Source organism: Bactrocera latifrons, unplaced genomic scaffold, assembly GCF_001853355.1.
Source record: "Bactrocera latifrons isolate USDA-ARS-PBARC rearing strain unplaced genomic scaffold, ASM185335v1 scaffold_29, whole genome shotgun sequence".
NCBI classification, from domain to species: Eukaryota; Metazoa; Arthropoda; class Insecta; order Diptera; family Tephritidae; genus Bactrocera; species Bactrocera latifrons.
The window spans coordinates 674,762-701,111 of record NW_017536518.1 but is presented as its reverse complement, the minus strand read 5'-3'; the positions used below and the strand labels follow the sequence as shown (position 1 = coordinate 701,111).

The window sequence follows — 26,350 nt, the reverse complement described above, 5'->3', positions numbered from 1 at the left end:
TTTTTTTATTTTGAAATTTCTTTATGTTTTTAATTCTTTTTATTTTGTTTTTTATGTTCTTAAGTTTTTTGTTTTAAAAATTTGCGCGCAAATAAAATTATTATCTTCAGAAAAAAAATATTTTTTATTATTTCACACTTTTCAATTATATTTAAAAATTCCATTTCCTTTTTATGTAGCGTATTTCGTATTTTAGACATTTGATATTTTTTATTTCTTTACTATTTTTTACATTTGTTTCACCACAATTATTGCTTAAATTCCACTATCCATAACCAGTAAAATATATGTATATAGAAATGCCTGCACATTACCAGTAGGTGCAAATAAACGTATTGGCGGTGTCTGCTACACATTTGACGAGCTGCCGTTCGTTCGTCCGCTCGCTCGTTCGCTCGCACACTCGCCACATTCACTCACTAGCACAATTCGTTTCGTTTTCAACGCGCAGCAGGGCACACGATGTTGCCCATACGCGAAGCACGACGTTGGAAAAAAAATATGTGTCCTAGTCACGAAGCCCTAGTACACCCCTGCAAGCTGGCCAACAACGCGACAAACCAACACGAGTATGTGTATGTGGCAGCATGTAGGCACGCATACCTACACACGCTGGCAAATACACACATACCGAAAATTTTCTTGGGAATTTTCACTGTATTTTCAGCATTAATTTTGCTTGCTATTTCCAGTCGAAGATTTTTTCGCTGGCTTAGTCCTTCGCAGCTTGTGACTTAATAAATTTTAGTTGCTTTTTGAATTTCGAATATTTTTTAAATATTTTACAACGGTATATGTACCATGTATGTGTTTGGCTTACACTGCTGAGCGCTGGCTTTTCACACGCTTTTGCTACTGCATGAAAATTTTTTCAGCTACGACTTCTGCTCGAATTAGGCCAACATTGCGCTGCAGCGCAAATGATTTTTGCTGCTGCGTTTGCAGCTTTTTACTTAATAAATATTTTCCAGCACTGATTTTCAACACTTTTGCTTGCTATTTGGTATTACTGAGCATAAAATTCAATTTCTACTGCTTTTTATTGCTTGTGTGTGTGGGCGTATTTGTTGAGGAAAAATCTCCTTTGCTATGCTGACACTATTTTTTCTGATTTTTTGCTTTTTGTTCACTGCTCTGCTTTAGTCACACACACGGCCACGCAGCGCATACACGAACGAACCTTTCTCAACGGCAGCGGATACAAGTCTGAAAGGTGCAGACTTTCTCCAGGCCATCGTAGCTAACGTTGTCATCGTCGCTGTGAGCTTTTTCGGTATGCGCCTGTTAGCCGACCTTTCCGAATCGATACGACAACAGCGCGGTGGAACGCGACGCGACACGATGCTTTTGTCTCTAATTCGCTTTCGCTCAATGTTTTGTTGACTGTTTCATGTTTCGTTGCTTTACACGGTTATTTCATCGCTGTTGTTGTTGTTAAGTTTGTTTTGCGCCGATTTGTTTGCTCTGGTGTTCGCCTGCTTCTGCTTCCAACATTATCCTATGCTTTGTTTTAATCCTTTTCTTTCGGCGCACAAAAGCGCGCTGGTGTCGGTCGTACCGTTATTCACATATATACATACACCCACATCCTTTACACACTTCACTCTCCAACTCGTACGTTCTTGCATACTTCCGTTGTCGCTCTCTCCCAAATCTTCACTTTCCGTTTTTGCTTCCGCTTAACGCTAAACGCGTCCTTTTCGCAGCGCCTTTGTTTATACCGCATTTTGCATCGGCGGCTAATCAGACACATATCCGGCATGCAGTTTTCATTTCCTCCTCATATTAAACTTCACACACTTAACGTGTGCAAATGGCTGAGTGAATTTTCATATAGGTTTGGTGAGAGGTGAGGTGATTAGGAGATTGCCTTAGGAGTTTTTTCCAAGAGACATTTTCTTTAATAAATAAGTTAAAACAAGTATTCATGCAAAGAACATAATTTACTGTAAATATCGGTGTTGTTTTGAAAAAATCTGGATTTCCTTGATCCCTCTGCCGACATCTGGGAATTCCTCCGAAAAAGGTATCAGGCAGTGAGAAAGATTTTTTTGCATAAATAGAGCAACGGTCCAAAAAAATTTATCATGATCGAAGGACTAGTCAAAATTTAAATCTATTTAAAACGAAATTTTTTGGAATTTACTCATCTAGTATATTTAAATAATGAAATTATTATCATAAAACTTATTTCTTCAATGATTACCCGACAAAAATATCTAAGAAGGTTATGTGAAAATTTCAAAACAATCGGTCCACCGATTCGAGAAAAACGAATTTAAAGTTTTTAAAAATTCATAAATTCTCAGTCGCAATCCTACAGTTATAGTAAAATTGGTTACCACTGATTCCTTTGCTCTTATAATTCATCAACTAGATCTCTGTTCCTCGTCCAATAAGGTGTTTGCAGCTCGCAAAACGAGACTTCGATGAAATATTAAGAAGTCGAATAAAATGGAGACAAAGAGTGTACTGATGTTGTTGTTGTTTTAGCAGCAGAATTCTATCGAATTGGCAGTCCTTCCTTGGCCGGAATCCGGTTCCGTTCCGGTTACTGTCAGGGGAAAGGGTCCCGATAATAACCATCGGCCCTACCAACGATTATGAGATGTATGAGTATTAGAAGTCACATAATTCACAGGAAGTCAGAGTTGGTACCCACAATTCAAGTAGAAGAACGCTATTTATAACAAAATTGTCGTCATCTCTGATTTAATCATTTTTGATTGGAACGAACCAGGTTTTATAAAGCTGCCAAAGAATGCCACTGTTGCCCTTAGCCAACCTACATTTTTTAGCCAATTGCCAATGAAAATGTAGGTTTCAAGTTTAATCCACGTAAGAACCCTTGCTATTGCTTTCCTGGCGCTGAGAAAATCCATTTGTAGTAGACCTGCGATAGTACACATTTTTTTCAACAGACGTTCGCAAATGATCCACACAAGTTAGTTCACCAAAAGTCAAATTAAAAATTAAAATTAGTTGATAAAATTCATTGCATTTAAAAATATACCATTCTTTTTCAAATTCTTAAAATTAAGCATTCCAACCTACGCCACTGTATTCTTTCTGCCGGCAGTAAATTCAACAATGCCTAAAAAACAGCTGATGACACCGAACAGTGGAAATAATTCATAAACAAAACAAAGACTGTTGATTGTCTTTGCTGTCAAATTTGTTTTTTTTATTTTTTCTTCGAACTTAGAACTGATAGCAATTTTTTACAATCATCTAGTAACTATTATATCGCAAGTTATTTCTTAAATAAAATGACCGCTGTGCTAGGCGCCGGCATGAGTGGCCTATCGGCTGCTTATTATTTACTACAGAAATTTGGGTATCCTGCAACGGTTTATGAGGCGTCACATCGCGTCGGTGGTTGGATACGCACCGAAAGGCATAAAGATAAAGGTTTCATATTCGAAATGGGTCCACGTACCATTCGTCCGAAGGGTATTCAAGGCGCTAATACATTGCAATTAATAGAAGAATTGAAGTTGCCGGTCGATCCGATTAAATCGTGGCAACCGGCAGCTAAAAATCGTTTGATATATGCTAAAGGTCAATTGTGCATGCTGCCGAATAGCTTAAGTGGAATATTCAAAACATTACCGCCATTCTCAAAACCACTAATTAGCCAAATTAAACAGGACTTAATAGCCGGTCAAAAGAAATTGAAGCTCGCTGATGAATCTATTTATGATTTTGTTGAAAGGCGCTTCGGCGCTGAATTGGCTAATTATGCGATAAGTCCTTTAATATGTGGAATTTGTGCTGGTGACGCAAAAGAAATCAGTGTGCGTTTTCTAATGAATGACTTGTTCGAAAAAGAACAAAAATGGGGCGGCATCATAAAAGGTGTGGTATATGAAAAACTATTTGGAAATAATAATAAGGCCGCTCCCGCGGGACTATTTGGAGATGCCATGCCAAAACTATATGAAAGATCGCAGAAGGAGAAATGGAGTATGTATAGAGTACCGGATGGCTTGGATACACTACCGCAAACATTACGTAACTACTTACAAGAAAAGGATGTTGATATTCAACTAACATCGGAATGCCGGGAAATCATATTCACACGTGACGGTGTTCGAATGACCGTCAAAGGTCAAGAGGTTGAACCAAATCATATTATTTCATCAATTCCAACACACAAGTTGGCAACCTGTGTAAAAAATCAACATCCATCTTTGTCAGCCTTACTAATGGCTATAGAGTATGTTGATGTGGCCGTTGTCAACTTACAATATAATATTAAGGATTTACTTAAGATGAAAGCTTTTGGCTTTTTAGTGCCACCCATTGAGCGCATTCCCATACTAGGCGTTATATTTGACAGTTGTTGTTTCGATATGGAAGGCAATACAATTCTTACGGTTATGATGGGTGGACGTTGGTTTGAGCAGAATTTCGGCAAGGATCCAACACCGAAAAAGCTACTGGACACAGCATTGCAATATTTGGATGTGGTAATGGGTATAGCAGAGGAACCACGTTTGACACGTGTGCACGTATTGAGGAAATGTATACCGCAATATACTGTGGGACATACGCAGCGAGTATCCGATATACGACGGTACATTAAACACTATAAACTGCCGTTGACATTATGTGGTGCAGCTTACGATGGAGTTGGTATAAATGATGTTATACTATCAGCACGAACTCAGGTGGAATCCTTGCGGCCTTTTGATGATTAAATTGTTTAAAATTAATGGGTAGGGTAGTGTGTTCGATACCGGCAATGCAGTTATAGGCTGTAACATTATATTGTTATGCGATTTTCTATTTATTTATATTGAAGTTCTAATTGTTTAAAAACAAAAAAGATTTTAACAGTGTAAAGCAGCTGCGTTTAATCTTATTTGCCAAAGCCACCAAGACAATTTGGAGTAGGTTCGACTGTGTAATTAGGATCCCACTGTTTGGGAGATTTAGCTTCTATAGATAGCGCATGAACAAAATTACCAGCCAATTTCTCTTGTACAATTGAATTCACCAAACGGTGACGCTGCAATTAATTATAAGCGAGTTATACAAGAAAAGTTTAATAAAAAAAAAAATCGGACCGATACCTTTATTAAAGAGAGCTCCTCAAATTTATCAGATACTACCAACACTTTGAAATGTGTTTCGGAACCTTTCGGTACGTTGTGCATATAGGACTCGTTAATCACTTCCAAGTGCAATGGTGATAAATGCTCCGTAAGTGCGACTCGTATGGCTGACTCAACGGGCGCAGTTTGAGGTGTGGCTGACATTCTGTGCAATTGGGCGGAGCGCAACGTTACTAAAAGAATGCATTAGCCAATATTTATATAGAAGTTTGATATTTATAAATTAACTTACATGTAGCGCTGCGAAATAAGTTCATAACTGTTTGTATTAATGCGTATTCTAATAACAATAACATCAATCAGCTGTTTTTATTTTCTTCATTAATACCCAAATCATGCTGCCACCTAAGAATTTTTGATAAAAAAAAATTAACCTCTTTCACAACTCTAAACATAAAATAATGAATATATGCATATAATGTTTATATTTCAAATAAAAATTAATTAATAATAGTATGTCTATAAATAAGTATCGACATATTGCAAACAATCAAGGAACTAAGTCTCGCTAATCTCCAGCAGATGGCGCCTTCGTTACTAACTTATCTCAGGTGGCAGCATCATTTTCACCTGAGATCTTGTCAATTTGACAATTTTTCTTTAATATTCTCTTTAAACTCGTTCGTATTGTGCTAATTTTTGGAAATATTTCTCTGTTTTCCGTATTTTGTACCAGCAAAATTATAGATTTGATAGTAAGTGCAACAGGTAAATGGAGTTAGTTAAAATCTGTCGATTTAAATGAAGAATGTGTTAAGAAAAATTCAACGATAGTCTTCTTTAGAGACAACGGAAGTGTAAAAATGTTGATTTTTGCCAAATTAGGTTGTTAATCGCGAAGATCACAAATCAGCTCTTACCAGCTTTGCTAAACCACAAGTCGGTCAATACGAAGGCGAATGAAAAACAGTTGGCTAATAAACGTGCTGTGTGTTAGTTGAATTGTGCCAAGCGTCTAGATCAAACAAGTGCAATTTTTTTTTTTTTAACAAGCTGCCTTCATTTCAATTAAGTGAACGCCCATAATGCCGCCTGTGCAGTAAGAAATTTATATATAATCGTATATAAGACATGCATATTTATATATAACGACAACCTTAATATCACAAATAACAAGTTAACGTTTTCAATTGGAGCACAAACATATGTCAAGCGCCTTATATCGTTGATTGTCTACATTCCAATAGGTTTCATTCATTTGTTTCTTATGAATGACACCCACGGTACTTAAGTCGTACGGTTTCGTTAAGATATGAACTATGCTATTGACTGATCTTTAACATCGAGGACGTATAACTATATACATATTTGCGATGTTCAAAAATCATAGTAGTAAAATCACTTTATGTTGAAGCGATCTTGAATTATATATCATGAAAAATATGTATAAAGTTTATTTAAATCTTCTGCCTTACGGGTGGTTTGCTCATCAATGACGTCATCCACCAACACAATTCTATTTATAGTGAGATAATTTAATGTTTTTGTTTTACGAACGCAGCGCCACAGCTTTGTGTAGCTCAGACGCTGTTTTGTTGATCGTTGCACAATTTATTATAAAATATAAGCATATTTTTCATCACACAACTATATACATATCTACGTTTGTAGTATGTTAATGTAATTTTTAATGTAGCGCATTACAATAACGTAACACTAGAACATAACAAGAAAGCTTACATAGTCACTTTAATATACGTGGGTTTTTATACCCTGAACAGATAAGGGTAGTCCTTTAGCCTTATCCGTTTGTCTATTTTTGCAAAACTTTTTTACTTGACAATACATATACGTCTCTATATAATATATAGTTGCCATGGAAACTGAACTGATTTATTTAACAAGATATCTTCGCAATTGGATTACTGCTCAAGTTAGCGGTATAATCTCCGAACAAATTGTTCCGATCGGTCCACTATATATTATACAGTCTAATCGATTATAATTAAACCTTTGCAGGAGATGGTGGAGGGTATTATAGCTTCTGTATCGAACGAAATTAACGTTTTTTTTTTTTTTTGATAGTTTTGTTTGAGTTTTAAAATCACTCATAGCACTAAACCAAATAAAATACTATGATTTTAAATTTTAGATATTGGAATATAAAATCGTTTGTGTTTTCTTTTTGTCAAGCATTCGAAAAATTGTATATGTATATAAATTCATTTTTGAATATCTGTTTTTGTAAATTTTATTATTATTTTAATAAAGCCAAACATGACACGATCTAATTCTGTACAATCCAACATACACGTACATATATATATGCAATATAAACATACATTTACTCTTGTGCTCGATCTAAAATGAATTTGTGGTCTGTTACAGAAAAAATATGTTTCAGTAGGTATTCATTGAACATCTGCCAATTTATGAGTAATCTCCCCACAAGCAGAAGCCTCACTATGAGTATTCATATACACGCAGAACACAGAAAGCGTCTTTCTGACTTCTGTGCATGCACAAAACATATCTCTACATACATATGTAGGCATTATATGCCCTTTCAGAGCTTACGTATGGCAATAAATTATGTTGTAGCTTATGCTACGATTAAATACTTCAATTATATATCTTTCACGCTTGCCCCAATCGCTGCCACAACACACCGATATCGTGTGAGTTATATTTGCTACTTGCAATATGCTTTACGGTCACGCCATTACGTGCAGCACACGTTCATTTCCATTATTCTAGCACACCTTCAGGTTGCCCTGATTTACTTACCACACATTTAGTGGGCGAACAACTTTCAGTCTCAAAAGTGAAATCAGAACATTTTCATCAATTAATAAAAATTATTAAAATCATCTATTTAGTTGATTGGTGTTGATGGTGGTGATGCAATCATTTTAGATGTCTGTGAATTAAACTCGATTTTTTATCAAACACTGTGTAGTATTCGATAAATTACGGTGTACGTGGAAAAGTTCATAGTACAAATATATTTGAGTGCGCTGGAAAAGATATCCATATAATATATTATCTGTTACAACAAAACATCTAAATAGAAATAATTATATATGTGAGTAGTTGTACATATCATTATCAAGTATATAAAATAAAAAATGGCTTAATATATGTATGTATGCATAATCAGAAACGGATCCTAAAATGTTTAGAAAATGTTTTATGCTGACATCAACAACAACATCCGCGAAACAACTTGTGAAAGTACTGAAAGCTGCCGCGATTTAGTGAAAGTGTTTAGAATAATTGAATAACAAGCAAACATTTTGGATCAGATATTAATTTACGATTTTAATTGTTTTTTCATTTTGTTCAAAAACATATTTACTGTGCCCACTCTACTATTGGTTACAAGCCATGAAGGCATATCCAGCTTATCAGTTTTTTACAGCTTTATTTGCATACATGTGTATATACATATATGAGAATGCACGCAAAAATAATGTATGCCTTCAAAGCAGAAATAAATGTACGCTCAAGTTTAAGGTCAAAAAAGAGGAAGAAAGGAAACGATAACTTCGGTTATAATACCCTTTACTTGGGCATCTCTTGGGGAGAAAGGAACGTGTACAAAATTTCAGACTGATAGTCTCAGCTCATCATGCTGATGATATATCCACATATCTATTTAATATGGAGTTTTACGAACTTCGTGACAATCTTAATATACCCTGTTCAGGGTATAAATATAAGAATTTTATGTGCGACGTAATGAATCATGAATCATTGAACGCGAAAAGAACGACGAATCACATTTTTGATAAAAAAAAAGAGTTTCCATGACTTGAAATCGCTTACTGAGCCATACACTAGCTTAGTGTAAATTGAACATTGAAAGTGTACATATTAAAAATTGAAATAACTCAAGATGTCATCAAAAATGAAAATGTATTTCGAATGCAAATCTATTTCACTTAAATATTCCCATAATAATAATATACTTTTTTCATTCTCTCTTCTTTCAGAGTACAAGCAGCTGACATGTCGCTAGCTGCTATGCATTGTGCCCGCTGTGCGGACGGCTTCGAACCCAACGAGAAGATCGTCAACTCCAACGGTGAACTCTGGCATACACAATGTTTCGTGTAAGTTGCGAGATTTGCAAGTAAATTTATAAAAATATAAGATATAAACATTTCTAAAATAACTTTTCAGGTGTGCGCAATGCTTTCGCCCCTTCGAGGATGGCATCTTCTATGAATTCGAAGGACGCAAGTACTGTGAGCGTGATTTCCATGTACTCTTCGCACCGTGTTGCAATAAGTGCGGTGAATTCGTGATCGGGCGTGTTATCAAGGCGATGGGCGCTAGCTGGCATCCACAGTGCTTCCGTTGTCAAATGTGTGCCAAAGAGCTGGCCGATACCGGTTTCATACGCAATCAAAATCGTGCCTTATGCCATGAGTGCAATGCCAAAGTGAAGGCCGAGATAACGGGTCGTTATATGTGTCATAAGTGCCAGTAAGTTAAATGCAAACGCAGCCGCAAGCAATTGCATGCATTTTTGACGCATACATTTCTGTTGTGCCATTATATTTTTTGTTTTTATCAAACTGGTTTTTATTTGCAACTTATATGTATATATTTTCCTTTCAGTGGCGTCATTGACGATGCACCGTTGCGTTTCCGTGGCGAAGTCTACCATGGTTATCACTTTAATTGTACGTCGTGTGGCGTGGAATTGGACTCAACCGCGCGTGAAGTCAAGAGTCGACCCGGCTTAACGGCCAATGATATGGTAAAATTCCATAAATTGAACTGCAATATAAATTTAAATGTGTTAATTTGTTTCGAATTTTCATATATATTTTTAGAACGAATTATACTGCTTGCGCTGCCACGACAAGATGGGCATACCGATTTGCGGCGCTTGTCGTCGTCCGATCGAGGAGCGCGTGGTCACCGCTTTGGGCAAACATTGGCACGTCGAGGTGAGTTTGAAGACGCATTATTTTATATATGAAAACTGACTTTTTTATAATTTTTATTTACAGCACTTCGTATGCGCCAAATGTGAGAAGCCTTTCTTGGGCCATCGTCACTACGAGAAGCGTGGTTTAGCATACTGCGAAACACATTATCACCAATTGTTTGGCAATTTGTGCTTCGTTTGCAATCAAGTCATAGCTGGTGATGGTAAGTTTTATAATTTCTTTTGTTTTAACACAAAAACTTTTAATCACAATGTGTTTTTTTCACAGTGTTCACAGCGTTGAATAAGGCCTGGTGTGTGCACCATTTCGCTTGCTCCATATGCGATATGAAAATGACGCAGAAATCGAAATTCTATGAATATGATGAGAAGCCAGTTTGCAAGAAATGCTACGAACGTTTCCCCAACGAATTGAGGCAACGTTTGCGTAAAGCACATGAAATGTCTATGAAGAAGAACTTCTAAATGTCTGCGTGAAAACTGCTTATAACAATTAGAACAATACGTTGTGAATGCAACGTTCTAATACGCAATGATTACTATATGTAAAGTGAGGCCAAAAAAGTCATAAAGCAAAGCATAAATGATAATTAAAATTTTGAAGACTAACTAATCCGTTGGCCAGCCTTGGAAAATGCATTAACTAAGTGCCTGTAAACGATATTTTTTTGTATTTATAATACGGAACACTGTTATATTGCCATCATCGCCACTGTCAGAATTCAAAACACAAGCACAATATACATATATACATACATATTTATGTGTGCCTAGTAAAAGCAACAACTAATAGTCAATATTATTAACATGTACAGTAACTTTTTTTATTCAGAAGGCGGCAGTTTGCGCGTGCCGCTATATAGTTTGCATCGCGTGTTTAAAGCATACAGTTTACAAACAGCCTCCATAACAATTTTATTATATAAGTGTTTTGTAAATGCCAACATATCCGAATAAAATTGCATGTCTAATTATAAGGCGAAAATTTACTACTGCCAACCTCTCGACATCACTTTTAGTCTACATACAATTATAATATTCTGTGTTGTTTATATGTGTCAACGCTGTTGTGCCTTTTACTCAGCCTCCAACTTGAATAAGTAATTTTTATGAAGTTTAGTTTTATGGTTTTTTTTTTTTTTTTGTTTTGTGACATCGTAATATTTTCGACCCCTAGAGTGTCTGTTGTAATTTATGTAATAAATTTAAACTCTTTACTGCAGCTAAAATAATATTAAAAGTAGTGTACGCGATATTTGCTATAATATTTGTAAAGCATTTCGTACATTGATTTAACAATCATTACAATTAATTAGTATTTTGTGTTTATGTAATTATTTTTTATTTAAAATATCGTATCGTGTAATAATGTGTGTAATTGTTTATTTAAATGTATTTGCTAAAGCAAACCGATTTATATGTTGGAAATAATGTAATAGAAACAAGAATACAGCTGATTATAACAATGACTGCAGAATGTTTTATTTATTGTGTTATTTTATATTAAATATATTTCTATTAAAACTACTGGTAAATAAGAGTCGTAAAAGTAAGTTTTAAAAATATTTTCCCTGCTTTACATTAGCTGTTATCAACAGTGTTGCAAATTATTTGGTTAAAAATTTTTGGTTAAAAATTTTTGGATAAGAAATTAGATTTTAAATTTTTAACGGGTTTAATTGACAGTACAGTACCAACATCTTGCATGGAACATCCCAAAATTTGGGACTAAAAATTATTTTTTTTTTAATTTGTAATTATGATTTTGGGATTAAAAATTAATGTTTACTGAAAATTTAAATTTATTTAAAAACAAATTATTTTTATTAAACAAAAATTAAAAATTTAAAGTGGAATAAAAAAAAAAGTAAAATCTCATTTTCATTTGCTAGAATAACAAAAATAGTAGATCCCGATGTAGGCAAATGCGAAAAAGCAAAATTGTAAACAGCTTATTTTTGTTTTTTTTTTTTTGTTTTTTAATTACATACATAATAATAAGCTTGGAAAATTTAAATTTTTTTTTCAATAATTTTGTTTTTTAGTATATTATTGCAACCCTCATCAACACACATATGTACACAAGTACTTGGTTGAACAATCCGCTAAATATTTGCTTTTTAAATTGCTTTTTAACATCTAATTTAATGGAAGTAATACATATGTGTAAGCAAATGTAATAACAATGTACGCTCATTAAAAGCTTAATAATAAACATCACAAACTGAAGTAGGCAGACTCGATTGTGGTTATTGCAATTGTTAAATAAATTACGCTTAATTATAACATATTTCATATAAAATACAACAGCAGCAAACATTTAGACGAATATCAACATAAAATAGCATCAAATGTACACATACATAGATATAATATGTACATATCTAGCTAAACGTAACCAAGAATTCCAACTTGCAACTGTCTATAAACTGTTTGGACACACAAGGCTTACTTTTAATATTTTGTTCAATATTTTTATTTCATGCATGCTTATACTGTCAATTTCTGCAGTAAATCCTCCAATAATCCTACATCTCGTACCGCAATTAAACCATCTTTATTACATTTAGGATTCTCCACTTCTTCACTAACTTCCCGATAGCAAAGTGGTATTGGCTTGCACTCACTGATACTTCCTCGATAACTGTAAATGTCACCACCTAAAGAACGTAATATAGCTTGTGGCGCACAGGTATCCCATTTGAATGTGGAACCTTTGCTCAACAAATACAAATCGACCTCCCAGGTGATAACTTTTAGCGCTTTATGACCTGCACCAGCAGCAAATGCAAATTCATAACCTAGCTCCATAATGCGTTGGAGAATATCACCATTTTCCGAACTAGAGAATATGCCCAGTCTATTATCACGCGCCGGACGCTCAAATTGACAATTATTTGCTTGTAAATCCGGCAAGCATACGCCCCAAAATATCAACGAACGATATAGGTTCTCATCCAACTTATTGTGGAAGGGCTGTGAGACAACACCAATCACTGGTCTGCCATTCGTGCGATCGTAGACGCCCACCAGCACGGTTACACAGTCTAAGCCAGTTGAAGTAATGCCTGGAAAGTCGGTAAAAATGCTATCGCCAGATATATACTCAGCGGTGCCATCTGTGTATTAAATGTATTTTGTTATGCAAATTAATTTTTTATAGTAAACATATGCAAAACTTGCCGATTGGATCGATCCATATGCCCAAATTGCCATAGTCTAAATCCTCTGGTAATGTTGGTATTTCGCCCAAAAGTGCTTCTTCGTATATAACCTCGCGATGAACTTCATTGGCAAGCACTTCCGCCGCTTCAACTACAAGCAAAATAATAAATAGTTTGGTAAACTAATGTTAACAAAAAAGCAATATACCGTTTAGTATCGCCCCTAGACATTGCGCTGTTTCCTCAGCAGTTTCACTAACTGCAATAGTCACCGATTCGCCATCTGCATTGGTAAAATTTGGTGACTCTTCGCCATTAATAGCTTCGCGCATCGCAGGAAACTTGTGTAATGCATAAGTACACACAATTGTATAACATTTTAAATATGCAGATAATATTATGGACTTACCAACTCACCAATATCATGTTTGATAGTCTCTTGTATCAGAACATCTGCAAGTGTTTTGAAATCATGCTCGAAGCGCGCGTTCGCTTCCGGTCCGGTCTTTTCCTGCACTAATAACTTTAACAACGTCTCATTGGAGCGACACACACGCGCTATATTAGCGGCCTTTTCCGACGCATTGATGAGTTGCTGCACAAGATTTGGCTCCATATTTTTGATAATATTGGTTGTGGAATATGTATGGCAGTGTTTGTCGGATGAAAAGTTTGTTTTTTCTAAAATTTTATAGTTGTCTTAATTTAATTAGTGTTATAATATGCAGACGAAATTGTATAGATGTTGCTACTATCTCAGTCAAACACTTTTTTAATAATGCGAGAATTCGTAAGCGAATTTTTGTATGGCCTCTTCTTTTTCTTATTTTTTGTTTATAAAATATATATATTCACATTATCATGGATGTGTATAAAGATATACGGCACAGTGTTTCCTTTAATATAGCCCTGATTGCGTTCAATTATTGTACAAGACGTGCCTAATAAACTATTGCCTATTTTTAGGCAAGCTAACTAGTGTTATAAAATGCTCAAAGTATCACTCAATGTTAAAAAATATAGTTGCCAGTGTGATATTGAATTTTTCAATTTGCTGCAAATTAATTACATTTGCAGGTAGTCTAATATGCACACACCAACAAAAAAGTTATTCCAACTTTAAGTTACTACTAATAAATTTACACGAAATTTATTTCATATTGCCGTATACGCTTATTTGTTTTGTCTCTAATATTTAATTTTCTTTTATCCATATGTACAAAAGCATAGTGCTTTTAGTACATAAACATTATACCAAATGTTGTATAAAAATTATTTAACTTTACGTCAATCTGGCAATACTACATTGGGAAGTGTCTGATGGTTTTTACCCTACCTTTTATCAATTTTCTATTTACTTTTTGCTGTTGCGTTATCAATATATTTTCCTCGGTGTTTCTGTTTTTATACATACCTCCAAAAACCATGGAATTTGTATAATCAGCCCCCATTGTATAAATATAACAGAGAAAAAACAATGCAGCAACGCGCAAACGCCTCTTATCGCTCGTATTTATACAAGTCTAGGTGAAATTGTATGTGTTGGCGCTCTCGTGGCAAACACAGCGGTTGGGGCTATTATACAGTATATTAGAATTGGAGCTTCTGACTCCAGTTCTCATTTTGCTTTCGTCTACTGACAACGTCGCGTAAATCGTGTTCCTATTGCGTCGTTATTTGTCGGTAACGTCGGTGCAGTTGATTTTCTTTTGTCCAGTCGGTTGTCAGACGCACATCACATTCACTTTGCATCTTAATTTAAATATGTTTTTATGTAAAATTTATATGTATATTGCTTGAATATACATTTGTATACACAGTTGCTTAATCAAAAATTCCGCTACGTAAATGCAAGTAAATACATAACATCCGCTAAGCAGTGATATTAAGTTAATATGTGCTATGGGAAGTCACCGCCCACACAAATTATTTTCAATAGTACACCCACCACGCAAAGGCTAATCAATTTTATTGTGCAGTTTTAAAATCTATTTTTCATTGTGTGATGTTACGAATTTTCCCGTGATTTAATTTGAAACGTGACATTTGTATAGAATTTGTATCTGAAGCGTGATTTCAAATAATATTGAATAATTTAGATGTAAATTTACTTGTAAATTAACACTAAAAAATCGGTTGTGTCAACATTGCCTTCACATTGAAACGGATTTGCTGTTTGCGAGCGTGCCGAGGACGTATGAGCGACAGCGGAAGTGCAGGCTCTTTCAAGTGGGCATACGTGTGTCCGTGCGTCTAAGCGTCTCGAGTGTTTGCTCCACACACATTTTGTTTGGTGAACACACACTTGCAATCGACCCACCACCATAACCACCAATATTAAACAAACAACTTACTATACTGGCGTGGGAGTGCAATATCCCCCTAATAAATATTTGCATTTAAATCAAACTGAATTTTACTGCACGCACTGGAAAAAAAGCTAAAACATGGATTTGAAGTTCGTCAATGTCATTATATTGGGCTTCGGCTTTATGTTCGTATTCACGGCCTTCCAAACTATGGGTAACATTGAGGTAAGCATGTGTCGCAGTTGCTTCAAATAGGTTTTCATGCACAGATGTGCGCTCGTATACTTGTACTACATACAAAGATATGTACGTAACCATATCCTTGACTTTAATTGCGCGCATCCTTGGCATAAACGAAGGACGATGAATGTTGTCTGTTGTTGGCCATTGGTGCATACATATGGTTGCATGATGTGTGGGTGTTGTTACTGTCGAAGAAAATATAATGTAAAATCAACAAAAAAAAAATTTGAAACACTTGTTTAAACATACTATATATATATTTATTTATCTATCTAGGTATTGTATCTTTAAACGTAGTTTACAGAAGTTGGTATGCCATAACACGAAGGTCAAGGGGTCGATATAGAAATTACTAACCTTTCTGACATCTTTTTTTACAATGCCAAAACCGTCTTAACGTTTTCCGCCTCGCAAAGTCCATTAGTCATTAGTGGGCAGCATAAAATTATGCTACATACAGTTAGAACAAAAAATAAACAACCAAAGTGAATTGCGTGATTATGCACGCACGAGCAAACATTTGCGCCTACATGTATCTATGTATATAATGTGTCTATATATAACCTTTTTATTTAGAGGTACATATTTACAATTCCTGTTCATAAATGTAGTTACTCATAGCAAAAGGAGCGCCATGAACCCGTATTTTTATAATAGGATATTTGCTTGCGTAAATCGAAATGTGTGCGTGTGCATTTGAGTGGGTGGTTAGCAAGCAAGGCCAGCCTTGTCTGCCCATTTTTTGTCTGCTACAACAAATCCTTAGAAGTACAAGTGTACCATTATTTATTTATTTTATTGATGTTGTTCCTTCTTGATTCTGTGACCGAGTGAAAGTTGCATGTATTTACATATGCATGTACATAGTGGTAATTTCAATACAGTAATTGAATTCTAGACCTTTAATTTATTATTCTTGATTGAGTGGTTGTAGTCCGCAAATAAATTTCATATAAAATTAGCAAATAAGAACTTGAAAGTACTCTGAAATAAGAATGGGTTGCGTTGTGGGTTATATCCATATGTTAAATTTGAATATTTTTTTTTAATTTACATAGTTAAATTAAATTGTTTGAGATGTATGTATCATATCTACATACATACATTTCCAAATAAGGTGACATTTGAATTTAAACTGCGCGCGTCGAAGAATTTGGAGAATTATTATCTTTTTTTTTTAGGGTGGTAGTACTGTCAGTCACATTTATGTCAAAATATTCATTAGTCGATGTAGAAATTTGTTGAGCAAAGAATTTGCATAAAATGATCATTTCGCCAAAAACTCGATCCATATCGTTCCGCAACTACTGTATTCACCTGATCTGGCGCCGAGCGACTTCTGGCTGTTCACCAAGCTCAAAAGACCGCCCCGGGGACACCGTTTTTATATGAAGGCCATCCCGGAAAGTGACTACAACCAGTGTTTCGAAGATTGGAAAATCCGTTGGCATAATATACAACATGTAGTGGGGATTACTTTGAAGGGGATGCAATTGATTTGGAAGAATAAATAAAGAATTTTCAAAATAAATACAATGTCACCTTATTTTTTGGGCACAGGTACATATATATAAATTCGTAAAATTATTATAGTCATTTATATAAAAAGTTGGAACAATTGCGATTATATTGGCGCCGCGAGTGTACGGGCGTATAGAGGATGTCCTCAGGATTAAAAAATKCCACTTTATATAATTTATTTATTTATTTAACAAATTAACCCCAATCGGCAATATACTACAGTTACTTTTATAAGTAAAAGAAAAAAGAGAAAAAGTATAATAATAAGGGCAATTGTATTACAGTGATCAAATTAATGGTATGGAATGAGTTTGCCCTTTATATTATGGATGAATGAACTGAGGGAGCCTCCATAGAAATCGATGTTCTGGTGAAGTGAATTTACATGGTTACCAATCCTGTTGTGAGGTCCATGGAAGACGTAGTTTTTCTATGTCTTTGTTGTTTTAAGTTTCCGTGATTGTCTCAGCGAGAATGCCGTAGGAGCAAACTCAAAACTACCAAGAATCTCTGGGGCATCAATTAGGTTGTTAGCAAACAAAATGTTTCAAGTTTCGAGTGATCTCCGACTAAAGAAAGATCCTCCACTGCCGTGGTGATCATGTTGTTGTTGTTGTAGCAGTAGAATTCTGCCGAGTTGTCCTTGGCCGGATAAAAATCCGGGTCCGTTCCGGTTACGTAGACCCGACTGGCGTGGGAACGGAGGAAAACAACGTCTTTATTAGCAATTATTGTCCTTGCAATGACAAGTTGAATTTAACTAAGATTTTTGGTCGTGTTTGCTGGCAAGTAATACACTAAATTGGAAGACGTTTCTTGACGAACAGTTTGACGCATATTACAAAGCTCAAATAATATTCTATGTTTACAGTGTGGACCGGCGCAAGAAATTCATAGCGTGCCATAGCATGATAACTTCACCTTACTTTTTTATCACAGTGAAGTCTATTATGTATGTATGTATGTATGTACATATTCATTTCATAATTGATGAAGATGTCACACAATCCACACCTACATTTCCCTTATTTCCTAGTGCACTCATTACTACCTTATCATTAATATTTATTTTTTCCTTCACCTAAGATTGACCTAAATAGTAACTAATTATGCCATCGAATAGTATTTTGTGTTTCATTATTGCAGTTTTAATACATTTTTAAGTTTCCCAGTCACGCGAGGTGTGTTGTTATTGAAAAAAAAGTTTTTAGAACTATTTTTGGTTTCAAAATACCAAGCGTCTCATCTAGTATGTGGGGTGATTGAAAAATTCAAGTCAAAATTATTAAGAATAAAGATATACAAATATGTACGGCATAGATAAGTACAGCCTTAACAGGCTATATTAAGTATACCACGAAGTTTGTAGCAAACATAGGGAAACGCCAGAACCCTAGTTCCTACTTAAGAATAGTATTATAGCTGTGGTAAAACATAAGTTGAACACTTTTTTCTGTTGCTTCGGTGGTCTATTATGTCAACGGTATTTGAACATTTCTGTAGTTTGTATGCAAGTGGTCCATATATGCACCACCTAAGTTTATGTGTACTTTTATTAGCGTAAAACTAAAAATATTTAATGACACTAATTTTTGTTGTTGTAGTATCAATAAATTTTTGAGATACCACCTTGTTGAGCAATAATTTAAAATGCTTTTCGTTTAAAATATGGGGTAGGAAAATTTATTAAAAAAAAAATCAAAAGCTGTTTGCAATCGGATGCTTTGCTTATCAAATACGTATGTCATACACACGTACATCAAATGTTATTGTAATTATCGCCGCTTCGCGCTGCTGTACAAGGATATTAGCTAATTTCGATATGCCATAAATATATTATTTACAATCAATTAATAACCGTTATATTTACCCTGATATTGCTGCAAAATTCTGCCGCTACAAAAACAACCTTGATATTGCCTTATCAGAGTATTTCACGAGTATATACACATACACATGTATGTATGTAAGTATGTATGTACATTTTTGTAGAAAACAGTATATTTTATCAAATAATTATAAGCTTTTGTTAAGTACATTATTAAACATATTTATTTAATTAGGTAACTTTTATGAATTTAACATACAATTATTAAATACAATATAATATAATAATCGGCTTTATTGGCGATTTTGGGATTTTATAGTAAAAATTCTAATCTTACTATACATAAAAACAATTTCTTTTAAGTAAACACATAGACTTCTCGTACTTGAAGCAATTTATTAATTGTATATACAAATTATATTACAGATGATTACCATTTCATATGGTATATCCTTTCAGGAATATATTTTAACTTTAACTTGTGTATTACAGTTTATGTTACCGTTGATGCAATTGCAAAAATACTGAAGTCATTCGAATGTATTTGCTTATGTGAATTTGTATGTACATAAATAATGTTACCATTGAACGCAATCAAGGTCAATAAGCAATCCGGTATTTTTAAGCTACAAGTGCAAGCTTAATCATTCATAGTTTTGCCTTTTAAACATTAATAATATCGAACATGGAGAGGTGTTTGTAAATGCTATTTATTAACTTGCATTATTTACGTTCAAAGTAAACAGGACTTTTCAAAAGTATCAAAACTTCACGGATTTTTATTATTTTATGAACTAATATAAAGTTTCTGTGTTTTTTCTTTAAAAAAATAGGGAATCTCAAAATGAATCATCGTCTAAAACTTTTATTTATGATAAAAAATCAAATAAGAATATATTTAAAGAGTATAAAATATAAACAAAATTTATTTTCATAGCAAAAAATAACATAGCAATTAAGTCAAAATCATAAGAAAGAACTTCGAAGAGAAATTCGCTGGGTTATAAAATAATTATGACTGTATGAGTTGATAGCATACTTGAATACAGAACCTGTTATTAAATTATAAACTAAAATCGTTGTACGTACATATGTATATCTGTTTGTTAGTCTTTGCTTTAACCCACAGTTATTGTGTGACTTTAGGGTCGAGTAAAATTACAAAAAAATAAGTAAAAAATCCGGTTTCGATATAAAAAATTATAAGAAAATTTATTAAATAATAAAACAAATATTATATAATACCAGTGCATAAGCATGTAGAATGATTAAAAGGCGACTTAAAAACTTTCAATGTACGACAAAGCTACCGCTGAAAACCGCGCTTAAACCCACTCCCAATTATGGCTAATCTAAGTCTTAAACTTAGTAGATTATATAATTTTTTAATAAAAAATACTTTTCTTTATAATTCACTTGTGCCATTTACAGCATTATCTGGGCTGTGGGGCGTGTGCTTGCCTAAGATTGTGGCATTTGCTGTGTCGATCGTTGGCGAGTGAATGTAAAAATGAACGGCTCCAAGCGCCCAACTGGCTTGCAAGTCAATGAACGAAACCAAATTCCATGCACACACACACACACATACATATTTATCTGCTTGGATATGCTGTAATTATAATGATTTAAAACAACCTTCAGGCTTGTAACTAGCCATGCATATACACACACACATATACTCTCAATTATTATCATTACAGCGTAGCTTTGGTTTGAAATCACATTTTTGGCTTTTGATTTTGCTGCAATAACTGCACTTTGTACCGCATGCACAGAGAAAAATTTCCGCAATTAATATGCATAAATATTTTTCCTTTAGTAGCCTTTGCTGCCGCTTCGTTGGCTGAAAAGCTTCACAAGCTGCCATTTGCTCAAAAACATACACACATATGTATATGTATTTTTGACTGTGCTAAGCCAAGCGTGGTGCAATTACGAACAGAAATTACGGTAAATTTTTACCGCTAACCGGATTCTTTAGTCTAAAGCTACATATGTAGGATACATATTACCACAAGTATTAGTATGTAAGTAACTGTAAGGGGCTCACCTTGTGTGAAATTAAAAAAAAATAGTATATTAATTTCATATTTCGCTGGGTTATATGTATCTCTAAAAATAATATACTCAAATGATAACTCAATACCTCGAAGAGTTTTTCAGTTACAGTCTTCCAAAGGGTTACCGCTCGGTTCGGTCAGCATCGTTAGATTATCTTTAAACCCGTTTTTCTTAAAGTTACATTTTCTACATTTACTCTAGTGATTACTAGGAGACAAATGATCCGATCACTATCAAATTTTCTCTGCATACAAGAGGTAATCCAATACTTTTTCAAAGAAAAAACACATAAACTTCAAATTTAATGGGGAATGTTTATTATAATTCGAAAGAACATTATTTGGCATTTATTTTTTGAAGATTATTATTATATGTCTCAGATGGTTCATCCGTTGAGTCAAATTTTCGATAACTCGTTCGAGCATATTGACTTCCCTATAAGAAGTCTAACGATGTGATATCACATGATCTTGATGACCAATCGAAAGGCCCAACATGTGAAATTATCTGCTTACTGAAGTCTTCTCTCAAAAAATAAATCCATTGATTGATGCGATGAGAGGTGCCGTCTTATTGAAACCAAATATCCTGAACTTGAATTTCAGACATCAAATAGTCGGTTATCATGGCGCGCCATTGACGGTAACTTTGTCAAAATTTGGCTCGAAAACGTCGAACGTTACTTAAAAGTTTTAAGTAACGCAACGGACCTGCGCTGTAAGCTTTCCAAGTGATATCCCTTTAGGATCGACCTTTTAATTTTACCTAACCTAGGCTGTCCTAATAAAAGTGGTTAGCTTTTGACTTTCTTCATTAGTGGACTAAAAACATGTTAATGACTTTAGCTTCATTTTCCTTCCCGCACACTTTCCTTTGTAAGTTTATGAACTTAAGTGCAAAGCTTTTGAAATGTCAACAAACAAAATTTTTAATGGCAAACAAGTCATAGAAAATTCCCAAATTCTTCGTTTACTGTTTTGCCGAAAATTGCTTCATAAATAAATAAATATTAAATATGTATTTACATACATATATTCCTGTATGTAACATACAAATGTACACGTGCTCAGCGCGTAAAAGATTCACGGTCACCGAGAAAGAGAAAGCAATAACATATGTCTAACGTGGGACTCACATGTGCACACTATAAATATTTATCAGTTAGTCAAATATACATACATATACCGACATTTGACTGCTTAAAATTCAGGTTTAATTTTTGCAGCACGTTGGAATTCGCGTTGCGGGTTTAACAGTTTTTTTTCGTATTTTTTAGTCTTGTGCACATAACTACTTTTACTACATCCTCACACACATACATAGTATGTATATTATAAAAGAAGTTTGAATTTTTTTTTTTGTTTTTGTGTAATATTGCTGTCGAACTGGTTTTTGTTTCGTCAAAGTGGGTGTGTAACTCTATTTGCCTCTAGCCATTCACATTTATGAATGCGCTTGTGTACACCAGTATAACTATGTAACCGAGTGTGCTAGACATTAGGTCGGTTCCATTAGTACCGAGAAATTAATTTCAATATATAAAAAGGTTAATATTATTTATCAAAGTGGTATCCACTTGTGAATTGGAAAAAGTCGCTTTTTTGCGTATATGTCGAATGTAGTTATATATATTTGAGATTATTTTCCGAAAATTTGAAGTTGGTCTAGAAAATTTACACATAAAATATATTTACATTTTTCGAAACGCTGTTTTTTGAGTCGGTGACGAAAATTCCAAAACGGCTGGACCAATCGGCTTTTCATGGTTTTTGGATTTGAAATAATTTTAAGCAGAAAAATCTACCTCACCGCCAGACACACTTTTTCAAAGGTCTTGCGATGAAACGGGATGGAATTCAGTACGATCATTACATGTAGTACAAAGTCTGTTAAGTTTGAAGTCAAATGTCCAAGCAGAATCTAGAAGAAATGTTATAAAATCAAGTTTTGAGGAGTAAAATGCTATAAAGTATAGATTTTATCCTTTATTATTCCCTTTATTTAAATCGATTATTATAAAATCTTCATATTTTATAATTTTTAGAATCAGTCTAAAGAAAATCATTTTCGGGACAGGTCTAGATATCAGGCTTTATATTATATATCTGATTATTTTTGGAATAGTATTAAAAATAAGCATTAATAACACATGATTACTAATTAAAATAATATTTGCCAAAATTGCTTAATCTTTTTTCTCTTAAAAGAACCGGGCCGCCCTAATGTGCATTTTTACACTTGCTCGCATAAGCATAAACGTAAACTCAAACTCGCCACAACAAGTAGCAGCAGCAGCAGCAGAGACGAGCCCACCAAAAATATTTGTTTTCTGCATTTGGAAATAATAACGAAGTCAAAGATCAGTAGTCAACCACTCAGTCGTAATACTGCCATTCACTTTGGCTTGGATTGCGATTGTTATTTATTTATTGTTATAGTGCAAATGTCCATATTTCCTATCTCTATTCATATAGAAAAGTAAATGAAACAGAAGAACAAAAGTTCTACTTAGAATTCTTAAGTTTATAATTTATTGGTGATTCTTCCGTACTCTTCAGCAGATTTCATTTTCAATGGCTTTCTAATTTGGTTATTCGAACTGTGATGAATTAAAAAACAAAATTTACTGTATCAATTGTTTTCCAATTTTAAGGGTATATTGTAAAAGGAGATCCCTTCCGACGTTCTCTACTTTTTTGAATTAAACTTCAAGTTTAATGGCGAATCTTTACTTATCATCATTCAAAAGAAAATTCTTTGGCATTTATTTTATCTCTTTCAAATGTTGACAGCGGCGGTCCATCCGTTCTGCTCACCGAAGTGTTCTCTCAATAAATCCAATGATTGATAAGATGTATGGGAAGTGGCGCCGTCTTGTTGAAACCAAATGTCGACGGGATCAAGAGCTTTAATTTCAGGCATCAAATAGTCGGTTGTCAGGGCGTGATAACGAAAATATATGGACCGATGATTGCACCGACCCACAAATCAGACTAAGCCATTGTTTTTTCTTGTGTACATCCCCTTTGAGCCTACACGGCTACATTTCCTGAATAAGCTTTATTTTGTATACTTTCAACTTAAGATTTCGACGTAAAATGCCGTTCCATACTTAAGTCCAAGTTACAGCCATAGGCGCAGAATCATTCCATAATGAAACTGAACAAAAATAACATGACATCTTGACACTTACGCGTCAAAAAAACTATTAAAAGTGTATCTCTCCTTGGATCACCCGTTATTTATATGCACATATTTTAAGAAAACACAGAAGAATGTTTGAATAAAAAATTTAATATTTTTCGAGTTGCATGCGATCTTGGATGGCTAAAATACAGTGATTAATTTTTAAAATAATTCCCCTTAGGCGTGTCTTTAAGCTTATATTTAGTACTCTACAAAGCGACATCGCAATGAAAACACGATTGTGTTCACCGGGCAAGTTAACACAACTGTCAAATAATAATTGTTTTAGCAAAATATTGCTTGTCTCGGGTAATTTATCTGCTTAAACTTGGTGTTATACTAAGTGTGCTTTTTATAGAAGATACCCCCATTAAAATTAAAATGATTGTAACCGATATTATTCGGTATTGTTTAGTTAACATCAACACGTTCTGGCTGGAATGTTTGATGTTTTCAAAAAACAATTAGAATAAAACTTCTTAAATATAATGTTCGGTTTTCCGTCCGTTCACCAAGCAACCTTACTTTTATAATAACAGTAATTTTACCTTTGGCCTTTTTAAGTTGATTAATTCTTTCGTTGCTTTATGATATACTTTGTTTTCATACTTGATTCGTTGTCTACTTTAGTCTTTTCGAGCGCAAGCGTGCAATATTTGGAACAAAAGTATTGGCTTGCGGTAAAATGCACAGCGCAATAGTGTCGATATATGTAAATGAAATTGAAACGTCAACAAACTATATACTATACATATAGATATGTATGTGAAGTTATAAAATGTTGGTAATAGATGTAAGTCAGGAAATCGAGTTGCTTTGGACAATCCGATGAGTAATAACGAATTTGTATAAGCATTTTTGGAATTCGGTTTTGATGCATCAAGCGAATCATATCATAATATTTGTGTGGTATTTTTCATAACCACTGACCAATAACCAAAGTGCGCAAATCAACTCACAATTTCTCATAAATATTTTTTATTTTATATTTTTTTTATTATGAATATTATATTTAAATTGTTTTGTTATTTTTACATGAATTTTTGTGTATGTCGGATGTTTCACACTTCATTATTTTCATATTTTGCTTTTCAAGTGAAGTGTCGAATGCTCTCTGCAACAATTAAATATTTCTCCATTTTGTAAGCAATTTGACACAATTTTTGCTAAGGTGTTGCTGTTTAGCTGTATCTCCGAAACTATTACTCGTATTAACTTGAAAATTTGGGACAATACTAGAGGTATTGTGGAATTTAATAAAACAATAAATACATTTTTGAATCCCGTAAACCCATGTAACCCCTTGAGGTCGTGAAGTTTTCGAAAACTTGCCTCATGCAAGTCGTTCATCCAGCTCTAATAATGACGATAATATCATATATATATATATAAAGAAGAAGAGCTAAAAAATGACGGTTGGCATCAGAGAGGATCTTAACATCATGACTTAACACATTTTGGTTCCATTTGGTTTCATTCCAAAAGACTTAACAATGAGGGTTTACGAATAAAATGTCGAAACTGTGCGGTGATCTAACTAAAGACGTTCCAAAACCGAAACCCACTGTAGGCTATTTTAAGTCTTATAAAAAGCCTATTTAAAGTGTTTAGAATTTAAAGTTATTTAAATACGTGGGAGTGTGTTCGTTTGTCTCTGACTTGTCCTATAGTATTACATTAGTATCCTACAGACTTATATTCTATACCTAGGCTTTCTGAATCTGGTAAACAAAACATGTAGAGCATTTTAAGCTACTTACAAGGCAACCACTTTGAGCAGAAATTTTTATGAGCATATCATCAATAAATTCAATTTTAAAAAGTTTTGAGCTTGTAGCTTATTCCAAAGATAGTTTTGAACTTTTGAACCTAAACTAAAAATTTAATTAATACTGGAAAAAGTTGTGTTGAACTCAAGAGATCAATTACGTTATGAAATTAGCAGTTTAATAGTGGATAGTGGAGCCCAGACAATTACACTAATAAAATTCGTCAACGCTAACGTAGTTATAATA

The 26,350-nt window shown here is 34.0% G+C and overlaps 5 protein-coding genes across 8 annotated transcripts in view; 3 read left to right on the top strand and 2 right to left on the bottom strand.

The window, feature by feature from the left end:
- Nucleotides 1-3,158: 3,158 nt before the first annotated feature.
- LOC108970211 (protoporphyrinogen oxidase) lies at nucleotides 3,159-4,848 on the top strand. Its single transcript, XM_018935481.1, has one exon. It carries the CDS (start codon nucleotides 3,270-3,272, stop codon nucleotides 4,701-4,703), a length of 1,434 nt encoding a protein of 477 aa, XP_018791026.1. The 5' UTR covers nucleotides 3,159-3,269; the 3' UTR covers nucleotides 4,704-4,848.
- Nucleotides 4,769-5,444, bottom strand: LOC108970213 (bolA-like protein DDB_G0274169). The gene is made up of 3 exons (XM_018935485.1): nucleotides 5,353-5,444; nucleotides 5,079-5,293; nucleotides 4,769-5,014 (listed from the first exon to the last, which is right to left on the bottom strand). The coding sequence occupies exons 1-3, from the start codon at nucleotides 5,414-5,416 to the stop codon at nucleotides 4,865-4,867; spliced, it is 429 nt and encodes a 142-aa protein (XP_018791030.1). The 5' UTR covers nucleotides 5,417-5,444; the 3' UTR covers nucleotides 4,769-4,864.
- Nucleotides 5,445-5,730: 286 nt separating this feature from the next.
- LOC108970212 (LIM and senescent cell antigen-like-containing domain protein 1) lies at nucleotides 5,731-11,492 on the top strand. 3 transcript variants are annotated; one of them, XM_018935483.1, is made up of 7 exons: nucleotides 5,731-5,815; nucleotides 9,056-9,175; nucleotides 9,246-9,551; nucleotides 9,687-9,828; nucleotides 9,905-10,021; nucleotides 10,085-10,226; nucleotides 10,292-11,492. In XM_018935483.1, the coding sequence occupies exons 2-7, from the start codon at nucleotides 9,072-9,074 to the stop codon at nucleotides 10,486-10,488; spliced, it is 1,008 nt and encodes a 335-aa protein (XP_018791028.1). In that variant the 5' UTR covers nucleotides 5,731-5,815; nucleotides 9,056-9,071; the 3' UTR covers nucleotides 10,489-11,492. The 3 variants fall into 3 exon arrangements, with proteins under 3 accessions (XP_018791028.1, XP_018791029.1, XP_018791027.1); XM_018935484.1 differs by having other exon boundaries at nucleotides 5,752-5,828; XM_018935482.1 differs by lacking the exon at nucleotides 5,731-5,815 and adding an exon at nucleotides 5,929-6,159.
- A 542-nt stretch (nucleotides 11,493-12,034) lies between these two features.
- Nucleotides 12,035-14,101, bottom strand: LOC108970181 (inositol polyphosphate 1-phosphatase). The gene is made up of 4 exons (XM_018935390.1): nucleotides 13,597-14,101; nucleotides 13,396-13,528; nucleotides 13,207-13,338; nucleotides 12,035-13,142 (listed from the first exon to the last, which is right to left on the bottom strand). Exons 1-4 carry the CDS (start codon nucleotides 13,801-13,803, stop codon nucleotides 12,514-12,516), a joined length of 1,101 nt encoding a protein of 366 aa, XP_018790935.1. The 5' UTR covers nucleotides 13,804-14,101; the 3' UTR covers nucleotides 12,035-12,513.
- Nucleotides 14,102-14,609: 508 nt separating this feature from the next.
- The window catches only part of LOC108970210 (UNC93-like protein MFSD11), a 21,294-nt gene continuing 9,553 nt past the window's right edge, over nucleotides 14,610-26,350 (top strand). Inside the window, exon 1 of one of the 2 annotated variants that reach the window (XM_018935479.1) lies at nucleotides 14,610-15,721. In XM_018935479.1, the coding sequence (XP_018791024.1) occupies nucleotides 15,635-15,721 (87 nt within the window). In that variant the 5' untranslated portion in view covers nucleotides 14,610-15,634. The remainder of the gene's footprint in view (nucleotides 15,722-26,350) is intronic. The other variant, XM_018935480.1, reaches the window with a different exon arrangement.

Coding starts and splice junctions, on each gene's coding strand:
- LOC108970211 (XM_018935481.1), top strand. CDS start 3,270: ATGACCGCTGTGCTAGGCGCCGGCATGAGTGGCCTATCGGCTGCTTAT.
- LOC108970213 (XM_018935485.1), bottom strand. CDS start 5,416: ATGTTATTGTTATTAGAATACGCATTAATACAAACAGTTATGAACTTA. Junction 5,294..5,352: donor CTTATTTCGCAGCGCTACAT/GTAAGTTAATTT, acceptor GCATTCTTTTAG/TAACGTTGCGCTCCGCCCAA. Junction 5,015..5,078: donor AGGAGCTCTCTTTAATAAAG/GTATCGGTCCGA, acceptor AATTAATTGCAG/CGTCACCGTTTGGTGAATTC.
- LOC108970212 (XM_018935482.1), top strand. Junction 9,552..9,686: donor TATATGTGTCATAAGTGCCA/GTAAGTTAAATG, acceptor TTTTCCTTTCAG/TGGCGTCATTGACGATGCAC. Junction 10,022..10,084: donor GCAAACATTGGCACGTCGAG/GTGAGTTTGAAG, acceptor TTTTATTTACAG/CACTTCGTATGCGCCAAATG.
- LOC108970181 (XM_018935390.1), bottom strand. CDS start 13,803: ATGGAGCCAAATCTTGTGCAGCAACTCATCAATGCGTCGGAAAAGGCC. Junction 13,339..13,395: donor TCTAGGGGCGATACTAAACG/GTATATTGCTTT, acceptor TTTTGCTTGTAG/TTGAAGCGGCGGAAGTGCTT. Junction 13,143..13,206: donor CATATGGATCGATCCAATCG/GCAAGTTTTGCA, acceptor TTTAATACACAG/ATGGCACCGCTGAGTATATA.